The sequence below is a fragment of the Pelophylax lessonae genome (assembly GCF_965119305.1).
Source record: "Pelophylax lessonae genome assembly, chromosome: 10".
NCBI classification, from domain to species: Eukaryota; Metazoa; Chordata; class Amphibia; order Anura; family Ranidae; genus Pelophylax; species Pelophylax lessonae.
The window spans coordinates 22,422,338-22,437,020 of NC_138777.1; the positions used below are offsets into that span (position 1 = coordinate 22,422,338).

At 45.0% G+C, this 14,683-nt stretch overlaps 1 protein-coding gene across 1 annotated transcript in view; it reads right to left on the reverse strand.

The window, feature by feature from the left end:
• Positions 1–7,881: 7,881 nt before the first annotated feature.
• The window catches only part of ALX4 (ALX homeobox 4), a 146,309-nt gene continuing 139,507 nt past the window's right edge, over positions 7,882–14,683 (reverse strand). The window contains exons 4-5 of the mRNA XM_082270309.1: positions 8,034–8,956; positions 7,882–8,001 (exon numbers count right to left, since the gene is read on the reverse strand). Coding sequence (XP_082126435.1) covers positions 8,633–8,956 — 324 coding nt within the window. The 3' untranslated portion in view covers positions 7,882–8,001; positions 8,034–8,632. The remainder of the gene's footprint in view (positions 8,002–8,033; positions 8,957–14,683) is intronic.

Sequence of the window (14,683 nt, forward strand, 5' to 3'; positions counted from 1 at the left end):
GACACAGGCTTCCAAAACTGTGATTAAGAGCCATTGGGACAAGCTCACGATCATGTGACCACTGTAACAGCCAATCAACAAGACTTCAACTTATAATGTTACCAATCTCTAGCTGGTAGCTGCTACGGCACCCCCTCATTTCTTGCCATTTCAAAGAATGTGTGTGATGGTAGAACCATACAGGACTTAAAATCCTTTTGGAATGAAACAAGTGGGATGAGGCTGTAGGGAACACTAATGTGGCCTCCATATGATGGCTTCCTTCATCCCAGTCAACCAATATCTGAAGGGATTTCCATTGGCTTTGAAAGTTGCCTTGCCCAAACAAAATCTATTCTTGACAGAGAAGTTCTCCAACAATTGCTCACTGTTAGTAATCCGCCTACTTTGGGCATTATGAAGAAATACAATTACTGGTTCCTAATAGGCAGTAATAATTTATCGCCAATTTTAGATCTCCAAATGTTTGTCACTTACTAGCACTCATGTCACTGAAATGGGCTTTTGGAGTGTGACAAATGGAGCCACCAACAACCTGAGCCAAGATAGCTCTTTCTTTTATTCATAGACAGAGCCACTTTCAGGGCCAGGAGGGCAAATGACCCTGGCGGGCGATCAAATAGTGTTTTAGTTTTAATGGTCCTTAAAACACAGCCCTGAAATTTGGCCCCGTGTCCCAGCCACAGCCGCAAGCAGCTCTCTCCAAAACAAGGCCCTGATTATAGTTTGATCCATCAAGTCACTCTCCCAAAAATTCATTTGTTTTAAAGCTTTTTGGAAGGAATACAGCTGTGTACAATGCTGGGTATTTGTTTTCCTTCCAGTTTATGAAATGCTCTTTAAATGTCAAGGTCTGTTTATTTCAACAGTACCCAGCATTGCATTATTCCACTGAAACATGAAACAGGCTGATCTTCGTCTTTTGGACGGGAGAACCAAAAAGCTTTTTTATTTTTTTTCCCCTGTGTTGACGCCACTTCTATAAATCCCAGGATGGAGCATTAGCCTCTAACTTCTGCTCAGCTGAAACGCAAAAGTTTCCTTTTTAGTTTCTTGAAATCCTCAGCTGACCCCAGAGACGAGCGGTGTCACCGCGCTAGCCCGAGAGGGCAATTTACAAGCTGGGTTCTGTCTTATTGCACTGAAACATGGAGAGCAAATATGGTTTGCTTGGAGGACTTCCAAACACCTTAAAAACACAAGAAAAGCTTTAATGCACAAGTCAACGCGAACACTTAATCCGGTGGAAGAGGGGGAACCTTTCTTGCGCGTCTATCTAAATCAACTGGATTATCATAAGTTATGTGCTTCATTCAACTGCTAGGAACATGAACATCACTCATGCTATAACAACATCAATCATTGCCATTGGTGATTCCATTTACTCTCCATTCAGAGTTTCAAGAAGACAAGAATATGTAATCTCACTCAAAATTCCACCGAGTGCCGAACTCCAAGCAAACTTCTAAATACAAATACTTGGGAATTGTTTTATCTGCAAAACGCAACACAGCTCTATCAGAACTAAGGATGAGGTCAGTGTTCAGTCCAAACATTTAGGGCTTTTGGCTCAAGAGGAACATCACAGCTTCTGGCTATCAATGGTTGCTAAGGAAGCAGCAGCTGCTTGCATCCTTAGCAAGCAATGCTATCACTCAACCCATTCACTTACATGGCCAGGTATCCCTGGAAGTGGAGTTGTTCCTGGAATACATAGTCAATAGCACCCCCCATCCCCTCAATGCTGTTAGACCTTACATCTATGAACAAATCTAGCAAAAAAAAAACAATACCTAATTAGGGGTGATTGATAAAATGACCAAAGTGATTACCAAAGATTCAAAGCCACCTGGTGATCGAGCTTCATTGGTTTTTAGAATGCAGACTGCCTGGAAGCACTGCATCATTAGTTGCTAGGGCGTAGATGACTGGGCCGCACAGCATCACTATAACGTAAGCAGCCAGGCCTCACGGCATAAATATATTTCCATTGTGTGGGCGTTCCAGCTATTCCCACCATAACAGCCCATGAACCTATAAAGCCTGGGAACCTGGGTGCTAGCAACCAGTGAAGCTGGATCACCAGTCGGCAGAATCTGCTGAGCCTGCTTGAAAAGAGAGGGGGCAGAACAAGGAAACTGACAACTCTTCCAACAGGTGCACCCAACAGGCATGCTCAGGGGTTTGTGGCAACTGAGCTCAACATTAGTACCCCCCATAAATCGGGCTTGTATCAGGGGAGGAGCAGAGAAGCTGGAAAGCAAGGAATGCTTGAGCCTGCTTGAAAAGACAGAAGGGGCCTAACAAGGGAACTGACAACTCTTTCAACAGGTGCGCCCAATTGGCATGCTCAGGGGTTTGTGGCAACTGAGCTCAACATTAGTACCCCCCATAAATCAGGCTTGTATCAGGGGAGGAGCAGAGAAGCTGGAAAGCAAGGAATAATTAAGGGCTTTTCTTGACATTTCAATAGCAATCTATTGAGGAGGTTAATACAGGTATATAGACATGAATTTATGGACCTGTATTACATTTTTTAATGCTCATGAGAGTTCTACCCTAATCTATTTTTCACTTTGCTTGGCATTATGCCTCACTGGCTTATTGAGTTGTTTTGTAACTCTTCCTGTTTCTTGTGGTCTCTGGATGTGAGAGCTGCTCCCACTTGCTTTTATTGGAAGGAGGAATATTAAGAGATAGACATGATGGTGGGACAGCAGCAGAGCTCTGGCTCTGGGAAAAGTTTCACCAAGAAAGTTTTAGAGAGAGATACAAAGTAGTTCAGGCCACAGTCCCCCCTCCCATAGAAGAAATGTCTGTTTTGAATGGACTGACCCTTAAAAGTACCATACGTGGCACCACACTGCAGTATTAGCAGAGTGCCAGTTAGTTTTGCTCTGAGACTCTAAGTGCCGGTTCACACTACCGCGACTTGTCAGGCGACTTGATTGCCTGACAAGTCGCGGTCCATTGTGTGCTACGGGAACCATTCTAATAGGAGCGACTCAAGTCACTCCGACTTAGAAAAAGGTTCCTGTACTACTTTTGACACAAGTCGGAGCGACTTGCATTGACTTCCATTATGTGAAGTCCGTGCAAGTCGCGCCGAAGTCGCGGTGCACACGACTTCACAGGTCGCCCCCGAAGTCTTGTCGCCATAGTGTGAACCGACACTAAATCAGGCTTTCTCAACCTTTTCAACACAGAGGAACCCTTGAAACAACTTTCCAGCCTCAGGGAACCCCTGCTAAAAATGACTATATCTATAACTCAGATGGTCCTTGGGAAGAATTCTCATTACACTTGTGGTCATTGGGAATAGTTTACCCTTACAGAGAGCTAAAAAGATCAATGGTATCAGTGGGAACTTATCTGAGAGGCAAAAATTGCTCATTGCTCAAGGAACCCCTAGCAACCTCTGGAGGCACCCTAAGTTGAGATACCCTGATCTAAATATTGTATTCCCCATTGTTTTAGGAAGAATTAAAAAAAATAACCTCAGTAGAATGTAATGAAAGTCTTTCATGATAAACCACATCCTGCAATTCTCCTGTAAAGGTTCCCAAAGTCAATGAGCCTTTTCTGATCTATGATGACTTCATATAATAAGACATTTGACAGAATCTGTAATGGAAAGGGCAAATCTGAAATTTAAATATCCTGATATAGTTTTATTCCAAAATTAGATAACTAAGGAGTCATAGAGCCAAAACGCACAGGGGGTGGGGTGAGAAAATGCCCACATCTTTAGGGCTTATCACTGAATGCTAATGTATAGTGGACTGAATGTAGATACTGTATACAGCTAGTGAACTGATAAAAGGGGTGTTTTCTGACACTTGAAACGCGTTGTCTCTATGACAGATTATTTTATCACATTGTGAAATAAACCTTTATCTGGATGTTTACATTTCCAGTGTGGCACTTTAGTCTCAGATTCTGTCAGTTACAAACCAAGGAAAGAGTGGACATCCTTTGGCATGGAGAAGCTGCCAGGCCTTAATCCAAATATCCAATCCAAAAACCATTATAATCCTTATAATAATTGGATAACCCTATAGTCCCAGTGCTTTCATTTAATTTCCTCCAATAATAAGACACTTGACATACTTGTAGCTGTCTCCTCGATCGTACAGAACTGTGTATGAAAGATCGGACCATAAAAAGTACAAACTTTTTGTGCTGGAAAAATATCTTATATTCACAAAATAAACACGACCATGCCGGTTAATATTGGAAACATACTTCCAGGTATGGGAAAGGTACATGCATGATGTGAGCAAACTTTTTATTATCTTTCATTCAAAAAAATGACCTTAGATCCACTGGTCCCCAAATCCTCATCTTTTTAGTGTAGCAGTGTCCCTTAGAGTTTGATTGTTCCTGGCTAGCTACTTTTTCTGCCTATAAGCCTCAGTTGAGGGTGGGTACTTTGGGGGGGCAGAGGCAGTCATTGGCTGTACAGGTGAAGGCAGCCAATCAGCACCTCTGTCTCATAAGGAACCCACCCCCGGTCGTAGCTTAGAGGTGGGAGAAGCAGCCAGGCGAGTATTTTGGAACCCACATAAAAGGCACGGAGTGCCGCTCCAGGCTCCTGTTCAGTCCAAGCCCGTTAACAGCTGCTGAGAGCGCAGGCTACAAAAAATTTTGTCTCAGCTCAATTAGTGTAAGCGGGGGGAAGAAATTATTCCGCACATCCGTCAAATAGCATAGCAATAGTAAAAGCAGCCTTAGCCCAGACTCCATCCAGACGACACCCCGACGTGTTTCGTCCCACCCACGGGTCTTAGACATGGAAAAATGCATCATGGCATGGCCTGGATGGAGTCTGGGTTGAGGCTACTTTTACCACTGCTATCTCTGGGTTTTGTTGTATGTGAAATGATCTCTTTACACTGCTTACACTTAGCGAGTATTTAAGAGTTGCCAAATCCAAAGTAAATTTTTGGCTGGAGGCCCACATTAAGAAGCCCACTTAGATCTGCAATGAAATTATTTGGCCAAAACCTCCCAAAATATTAAAATATTCCAGCTCTACATATCTCTGACAATGTTTGTCTATTGCAAGGCTCATTCACCTATAGAGTGTTCATAGTCAGATCCTTTTTTTTTTTTTTTTTAGTTTTGGATAGACCATTGGTTTATTTTTTTGCTGCCTGTGTCCTGTTGGGGAGATTTTCTTTACTTCTTGTACCAGAGATGCAACTGGAAAAAAGGGGAACTTCCTTTTTTGTTGTCACCGGACCAGGTGCCTCCATTAGAAGACTTTTCTCCCACCCTTTGTTTTGATTACAGGTCTAAAATTTTGGATTTTCCATCACTTTCTTTTAGTCACAATGGTCACCAGGAAAAAGCGATCCTCGTGTACAAATGCAGACTTACTGGTCTTGGATGTCTTTTTCACACTTCAAATAATTAACCCTGTTAACTTTGTGAAGTAATAGGGTAAAGTAGCGGGACTGTTCCAGATCCGTCCACCTCAATCTAGCATCTCATTCCACATGAAGAGGTGCCGGTCCAGCTCGCAACCCTAAATTGCTTGGAAGGAAAAAGTGGATGACCGTACTCAAATATGCAGAAGATCGCAGGAGTTTATTGGAAAAAATCCATTAGATTAGTTTGAGGGCAGGGACTGATGTGAATGTATAATATATATGAAAAGTGCTGCGTAAACTGACGTCGCTATATAAGTACCTGTAATAAATAAAACAAAATAAAAAAAAAAACAGACACATATACAGAACCTACAGGACAGGAACAGTGTTGACGCATTTCACACTCAAGCTCTTAAACTGGCCATACATGGATGGAAATTTGGCCGGTTCAGCAGGAACCAGCCGAATTTCAGTTCATATATGGGCAGGCTAATTGTACCCAAGTCAATCAATTGGATGTTTGGCATGTGAAAGCCGCTAGCAATAATCATTGTGTTTCTGCCGGCTGTGAAGGCTCTTCGTGCCGCCCCACTGGCATAACAGAATAGCACTGTGGAAGGCATTCCCCATCAACACTGACTGTGCCAGCGTTCCTTCAACCCATGGTGGAAGGAAAGAAAATCAAATCATCTATGGGTTGCCTTAGTGGTACAACTAAGTGCTTCGAGCATGAAACGCGTCTGGGCTGTTCCTGTCCTGTCAGTGCTATATATGTGTCTGTTTTGATAGATTATTTCTAATAAACTCCTGCGATCTTCTGCATATTTCCTATTTCACTTTAATGGCCTCCCAGTCTTAATCCGTAGGGTTCAATATTGAGTTGGCCCACCCTTTGCAGCTATAACAGCTTCAACTCTTCTGGGAAGGCTGTCCACAAGGTTTAGGAGTGTGTCTATGGGAATGTTTGACCATTCTTCAAGAAGCACATTTGTGAGGTCAGGCATTGAAGTTGTAGGAGAAGGCCTGGCTCGCAGTCCCTGCTCTAATTCATCCCAAAGGTGTTCCATTGGGTTGAGCTCAGGACTCTGTGCAGGCCAGTCAAGTTTCTCCACTCCAAACTCGCTTATCCATGTTGTTTTGTGCACTGGTCCAAATCATTTCGTAGAGGGGGGATTATGGTGTGGGGTTGCTTTTCAGGGGTTGGGCTCGGCCCTTTAGTTCTAGTTAAGGCGTCAGACATTTTGGAAATTTCATGCTACCAACTTTGCCGGAACAGTTTGGGGATGGCCCCTTCCTGTTCTGAAATTACTGCGCAGCAGTGCACAAAGCAAGATCCATAAAGACACGGAGGAGCGAGTTTGGGGTGGAGGAACCTGACCGGTCTGCCCAGAGATAAATAACACAGAAAAAGCTGCGCTTAGATTGCAAGACTAATATTGACTAAAAATGAATTAAATCATTTGCATAAAGCAAGCTGCTAACACGTTCCTATTTAAGGAGTGTGAGGTCGCGCATTAGTCACGCCCCTGATGACGCCATCGCTGACAAAACGCGGTGGGTGGGACTTGGATGTGTGACGTCATCACGCTGCGGGACGCATCAGCCGTCTTTGTGGTTTGGAATCTATACAGCGCTTATGATCTCTGCCAAATGTGAGTGTATGCTATTACCTCTGTAATAAAGTTGGATTTTTTGGAACATACTACTCTATGAGTACTTTTCTTCCTTTTGGGGCCTTTTGGTTTATGTCTCTGGATATGTGAGCTACATGCAGATATTATCATTACAAAAGGGATTGGAGTGTCGTTCCTCGCATTAAAGGATATTGGCTGAGTCCATTTTGGGATAGTTCATGCTCTATCAGATCGGCTGGAGGGTAAGGGGCAGTGTGATCAGTGTCTGGTGGTGGGTTTCATCTGCACTTCTGCCTGATCAATTGATACACTCCCCCACATCAATATACCAGTGCTGTCTCTATGGACTATCTGGTTAGCTTAAGCGCTACACCTTTTTTCTTTTTTCCGGTCTGCACAGAGTCCTGACCTCAACCCTATAGAACACCTTTGGAATTTAATTGAATCAGAGCGGAGACTGTGAATGAGGCCTTCTCATCCACATCAGAGCCCGACCTCACAAATGCGCTTTTGAAAGAATGGTCAAACATTCCCATAGACACACTCCTAAACCTTGTGAACAGCCTTCCCAGAAGAGTTGAAGCTGTTATAGCTGCAAAGGGTGGGGCAACTTAATATTGAACCCTACGGACTAAGACTGGGATGCCAATAAAGTTCATGTGCGTGTAAAGGCAGGCGTCCCAATACTTTTGACAATATAGTGTATTTTGGAATGGGAAGCAGGTGAATCTACGCCGTTGAGACAACAAACCAGCAAAAATTGTGGTTTTAATCCCCCCCTACTTCATCCAAAACTGAAAAAAAAGTTTTGACTGTTAATTTTTTTAAACTGAAAACTAAAAAATGCACAATTTTACAAGAGAAACATTGTTGACTTAAATTGATACATTTATTACAACTGCCGTCTTATGTCTATAGGTAGGCTATGTGATTTTTCACACTTTATGAGAGTGGAATTGGGACAAGCAAAAGGAGACCAAATGAACTGCAGCCTCGATGTTCTGCAGCCTCGATGTTCTGCAGCCTCGATGTTCTGCACCCCTCCCAATGCTGAGACACAACAAAAAAAACAAAAACAGCAAAGCAATCCAATTCCCAACTGTTACAAACAAGAAAGTAAAACAAACTTCTTCAGGGTCTCCGTGACTTTTAGCAGCGACATCCCGCCCAGCCTGAAGCCTCTTTGGAAAACGTGTAACCCTAAGGTACTTTCCAGCCTGGCCTCAGCGCCAATCTGGGCAGCATCTCAGCCCGCCAATGCTGTTTGGTCGGTTGTGTGACGCCTGCAATGGCCTAAACAGGAGTCATCTGGTGCCTTGAAGGAGCTTATCAATGATGATGGGTTTCAAAATGGATTACCGCCGTGCCATAACGGTAAGAGATCCCTGATTGTTAACTTATTTTTTTCACCCGGATTCTCAGTAATTTTAAACCACGCTCAGTCTTTATCTGGTGAAAACCGTTTTGTAGCAATCCCAGCGTTATTTTCTTGGAAGCGGACATCTCAAACGTTGCAGGGTTAGCTTCTAGTCCTTGGGAAACTAAGTAGCGGGCGCCCCCATGATATACCGCCAGTCTGCGGCATGAGGCCAGAGTAGTGTCAGTGTTTGACGGGCAGCGCTGTCATGTGGCCCAAGACATGGCGGCGCTGTGTTCCTTGGCCTTCATCCTGAGTGCCGCGATGCTGGAGCTCTTGCGGTCGGGCTCAGTGTTCAAGTCGTATCCATTTAAGCCAGATGCCATGGCGGCGGTGCTGAAGAGCCCGCTCATGTGCGTCTGGCTGACGTGAGATCCGGGGCCCGAGACGCTGAGGAACTCTGAGACTCCCCCGGCGGAGTGCGGGTGGGTGTGCGGGGACATGCAGGAGGAGACGGTGTCACACGGTACCACGCAGGCTGGGACTGGGGAGCCGCCACCGTTGTTTCCAATCCAGGACGGGTTCTGAATCTGCAGGGAATGGAGACATAACAGATGTGTAAGAAAAAAATACAAAAAAAGCGCTAAAGGTTAAAACCCATTTCCAGTTTTATTTATTTTTTTTAATGCCCCTCCCTCCTGTTAAAAAACCCCCAAAAACTGCCAAACTGCCAATCAGCACTTTTGATGCTCTAGTGCTGCCCAACATGGTTCAACGTCATTCATTCAGCCCGCTTCCTGTGAGCCCAGGGAGCAAGGGACACGCCCCCTTGGGTGAGTCATCAAGGCCTTTTACTCACAGGAGGATGCTCCAGAGAATGATGCCAGGTTATTACAATTTACTGAAGCTTTCAGGACCTGCCCACCACCAGATGAACAAGAAGAGAAAGAGGAGTGCTTTTGGACCGTACCTATCAAGTGAAGGGGGGGAGGACAAGAAGTGCTTTAACCCTGGAACTGGGACACACCTACCAAGTGAGGGAGTTCCTTGGGGGGGAGGACAAGAAGTGCTTTAACCCTGGAACTGGGACACACCTACCAAGTGAGGGAGTTCCTTGGGGGAGGGAACAGGAGGTGCTATACCTCTGGAATTGAGCCTACACCTACCAAGTGAGGGAGTTCCTTGGGGGGGGGACAAGAAGTGCTTTAACCCTGCAACTGGGACACAACTACCAAGTGAGGGAGTTCCTTGGGGGAGGGAACAGGAGGTGCTTTACCTCTGGAATTGAGCCTACACCTACCAAGTGAGGGAGTTCCTTGGGGGGGGGGGGACAAGAAGTGCTTTAACCCTGGAACTGGGACACACCTACCAAGTGAGGGAGTTCCTTGGGGGAGGGAACAGGGGGTGCTATACCTCTGGAATTGAGCCTATGTCAGTTAGGGGTCCGATCTGTCCGCTGCAATGTCGCAGTCCCGTTAAAAATCGCTGATCGCTGCCATTAATAGTAAAAAAAAAAAAAAAGTTAATAAAAATGATATAAATCTTTCCCCTAGTTTGTAGATGCGATAACTTTTGCGCAAACCAATCAAAATACGCTTATTGTGATTTTTTTTTTTTTTTTTACCAAAAATATGTAGCAGAAAACAAATTGGCCTAAAAGGGTGAAAAAAATTAATTTTTTAATTTTTTGGGGGGAATGTTATATAGCAGAAAGTGAAAAATATTGTTCTTTTTCCCAGAATTGTCGCTCTTTTTTGTTTATAGCGCAAAAAATAAAAATCGCACAGGTGATCAAATACCACCAAAAGAAAGCTCTATTTGTGGGAAAAAAAAGGACATCAATTCTATTTGGGTACAGCGTCGCACGACTGCTGATTTTCCGTTAAACTAGCGCAGTGCTGAATCACAAAAAATGGCCTGGTCATTAAGGGGGGCAAATCCTTCCGGTCCAGAACTGGTTAAGCCAAAGGTGATTTAAACAGTCATTATAATCATTTGATGAAGATTTTTCTTTTGGTTGTTCACTTTTCCGCCTTCGAATCGAAAAAAAAAATCTAAAATTTTTGATTTAACCGATTCATAGTTACATAGTTAGTGAGGTTGAAAAAAGACATCAGTCCATCCAGTTCAACCTATGATGTGTGTGTGTGTTCGAACGTTTCGAATCGGAAAAAAAAACAGTAAATTCTACAAAAATTTGAAAAAAGACATAAAACCAATTCCGAATATGAATTTCCGAATACGAATCCTAAATAGGAATTGAACGAATCAACTGAACTTACCGAAACGAAATAACTAGATTAATGAATCTAAGTGAAACCAAACAAAACAAAATTTTTCGTCGTGCAGATGTCCAGAAAGAATTTCAAACAAACCGTAAAACAATAATTAATAATGTGTTTTTATTTTTAATTAATTAAAATTAATTAATTTATAATTATTTTTTTTTTAATGAAAACACCAGCATCATACTTTCCCTTTAAGAGGATTTAGATTTTATAGTTGGACTTATAATGAATGTTTTCTGACTACTCCCGGCTGTCATATATCCCGTTCCTCCGAGCCCCTGTACAAATAATTCAGAGTCAGACGATTTGGAGGCTCCTGTTATAAGCCCAAAGGTGAACGTCTCATCCATAATGTGCGTAGTAGTGAAGCGCGCGGCTCAGGCAGAGCACGCTACCTCTAGATTTCCGATGTCACTGATGGATTACATAGCGCAGTCCCAGCATTCCATAGGGAGTGCGTCCAGGCAGCCATCATTAATATTCCCGTTCTCTACTGGTGATCCTTCATCTTTTATCATGTGCTGTAAAAGCAAGCAAAAAAAATTTGTATTTTTTCATTTTTGGATCTAAAGAACTGTAAAGAGGTGGTAAAGCGCTGCTTTTTTTTTTTTTTTTTTTTAACCTGCAAAGTAAAGGCATAATGTGCTAGTATGCAATGCATACTAGCACAATATGTGAAATTTAACTGCAAACGGAGCCCTCGTTGTCACCGCTGGAGGCCGCATCCATCTTCACCCGTCTTCTTTCCAGGTCTGCGGACTCCGGCTGTGTGACTGGCCGGATCCTCTTGACATCACTCCCCCGCCCATGTGCGCAGGAGCCGCCGGTCACGGCACGGGGCTCTGAAGGAACGGCGCGGGCGGCCGTTCCTTCAGAGCGCATGCATCGATGACGTCTTTGGCTGCATATACAGTAAATATCTACTAAACGGTTCACACTTAGGAGATACTTAAAGTACCTATAGGTACCAGTGGCGGCTGGTCCATTGGGGGCGCAGGGGCGCCGCCCCCCCTATCCATGCATCCGGCCCCCTAATCTACATGCGGGGCACTGGACACATGGAGTTTAATGGGGCTTTTTTTTAACCATGTGATTAGAGCCAGAGGCTCTAATAGGCTAAAAAAAAGGGTGGGCTCGGGGCACAGAGCACTGCACCACGAGCCCACCCAGTTTTGTGACAATAGCGAATGAAAATTTGCTATTGTCACACGGATCCTCCTCCTGGCCAATCAGGAAGCTGATTCTGAGACCCGTTTCCAGACTGGCTGAAAGGAGAAGCCATGCTATTGGGCATGGAGGAGGAGGGAGGGGACGCAGAAGACAGGAGGAAGAAGCCGCCGCCGCCTGCTGCTGCAGATGTCCAGGCAGGGTGAGTGAGCCGGGTCCTGTAATGTCCTGCCCCCTGCCGTGGTCCTGTCCTGCTGTGCGGCCTGGTGTGGTCCAGTTTGGGGGGGGGTGCATGGTGCCGTCCGTCTGACACTGCCCCCCCGGCCCATGGAGCACCAGCCGTTACTGATAGGTACAAACAATCTAGCAAAGTCTACTTCCACTTTAAGTGTATCTAAACCCAAGAACCAGTCCTTAGATGTGGCTGCATCCATTTTTTTTTTTCAGGCTTTTTGTCTCCTTTGCTGATGATCCCGCCAGTAACACACTTCCTGTCCTAGGCTGCTTGCTCCTGATTAGCACTACAGAACACCTCCTCTTCTCATCTCGGTAAAGAGGAGCTCTAACCAAATGTGGAGGAAAGGGCTAAATGATGCTGGACGTCCTCCATCTAGGAAATGAGGCAGGCTCTATCTGACTTCAAGATTGAGTTGGCCCACCCTTTGCAGCTTTACCAGCTTCAACTCCTCTAGGAAGGCTGTCCACAAGGTTTAGGAGGGTGTCTATGGGAATGGTTGACCATTCTTCCAGAAGTGCATTTGTGAGGTCAGGCACTGATGTTGGACGAGAAGGCCTGGCTCGCAGTCTGAACTCGAATTCATCCCAAAGGTGTTCTATCGGGTTGAGGTGCAGGCCAGTCAAGTTCTTCCACCCCAAACTCGCTCATCCATGGCATTATGGACCTTGCTTTGTGCAATTAGATTGATTCTTTCCTTTTTCTCTTGATATTCTCATGTTTTTCATCTCAGTCTCACGTTGAATCACCTTCCTGAACTTCATTCACAACCCAGAAATATGTATTTTTATGTATTTAAAGTCGTATTAAACTCAAAAGCAAACATTTATTATATTGCCGTTGACCAATTCTTAGATGAGAAAGCTGCATTAGTTTTCTTTTTCTCTTTCTTTCTTTCTTTCTTTCTTTCTTTCTTTCTTTCTTTCTTTCTTTCTTTCTTTCTTTCTTTCTTTCTTTCTTTCTTCTATTTCCATCTGGTGATCTGGCCATTAAGTCTGTTGTTTTTCAAAAGATCAAGCTCTCCAGCAGAATGTAAAAGTTACAGGGATGGGACAAATCATATAACACTGATAGGGGTGCTTACAATGATCAGCTTATGTTTATTCATGTAAAACCTTTATCCCAAAAGGGGAAATAAGTTTGCTGTAACTGCTTATGAGGGCCAGTTCACACGATATGCGGTGACAGACGTTTTACCGCATGGTAAAACGTCTGCCACCGCAGGAACACCCAGGAAACAATTGTTTCCTATGTGTCCCTTTCACTCTGCAACGTAGTCTAGCGCTGCACAAAAATGCAGACATGCTGCATTTTATCGCAGCACACCAGGCCAAGTTGCACTGGAATGTCAGGCAGTGCATTGTGCTGTTCAACACTGCAGCCGGGCCAGATGTGTGTGTCTGATTTGGGGGTGCAGCAAAAAATGTGAGGGGGCAGAGGATGCGAGGTCAGCAGAGCAGTGTATATGAGTCAGTAGGACAGTGTACAGAGGCCATTAGTTTGTAATATAGTGTATAGGAGGATAGCCTGACAGTGTATAGGCGTTAGCAGGGCAGTGTACAGGGGCAGCAGGTTAGTTTTTTTTGGGGGGAAACAGAGCAGTGTACAGGTGTTAGCAGGGCAGCGTACATGGGGCAGCAGGGCAGTGTACATAGGGCAGCAGGGCAGTGTTCATAGGGCAGCAGGGCAGTGTACAGGGACAGCAGGGCAGTGTACAGGGACAGCAGGGCAGTTTACATGGGGCAGCAGGGCAGTGTACAGGGACAGCAGGGCAGTGTACAGGGGCAGCAGGGCAGTGTACATGGGGCAGCAGGCCAGAGGATGACAGATAAACAGAGCAGTGTATAGGAATCAGAAGGGCAGTGTATAGAGGCCATTAGTTTTTAAGACAGTGTACAGAGGAATAGCCTGGCAGTGTATAGGTGTTAGCATGGAATTGTACAGGGGTCAGTGTACAGGTGTTAGCAGGGTAGTGTATAGGGGCAGCAGTGTAGTGTACAGGGGCAGCAGGGCAGTGTACAGGGGTAAGCGGGGCATTGTACAAGGCATCAGCAGGGCAGAGGATGAGAGATTAGCAGGGGAGTGTATAAGAGTCAGTAGGGCAGTGGGCATGTGGTCAGTAGGGCAGAGGATAGGGGTCAGCAGGGGAGTGAACAAAAGTCAGTAGGGCAGAAGATAGGGATCAGTGGGGCAGAGAATGGGGTCAGCAGGGGAGTGTACAAAAGTCAGTAGGGCAGAGGATAGTGGTCAGTAGGGGAATGTACAAGAGTCAGTAGGACAGAGAATATGGGTCAGCAGGGGAGTGTGCAAGAGTTAGAAAAGCAGAGGCAGGGCTCAGCAGAGCAAATGATGGGTCAGCAGCGTGGAGAACAAGCGTTATCAGGGCAGAAGTTAGGGGTCAGTGAGGCAGAGGACAGGGCTCAGCAGGGCAGTGTACTGTTTTCAGCAGAGAAGAGGACAGCATCACTGTTGGCAAGACACTGATTAGAACTCCTCTTCCATCCCCATACTGCACACAGCCTGGGCCCTTAGCAGATCTACTCCTCCTCACACAGCTCATAGGTGAGATTGGATTCTCTTACAGACACAGCCTCGATCTGCACAGTGTGTAGCTGGCTACTGCAGCT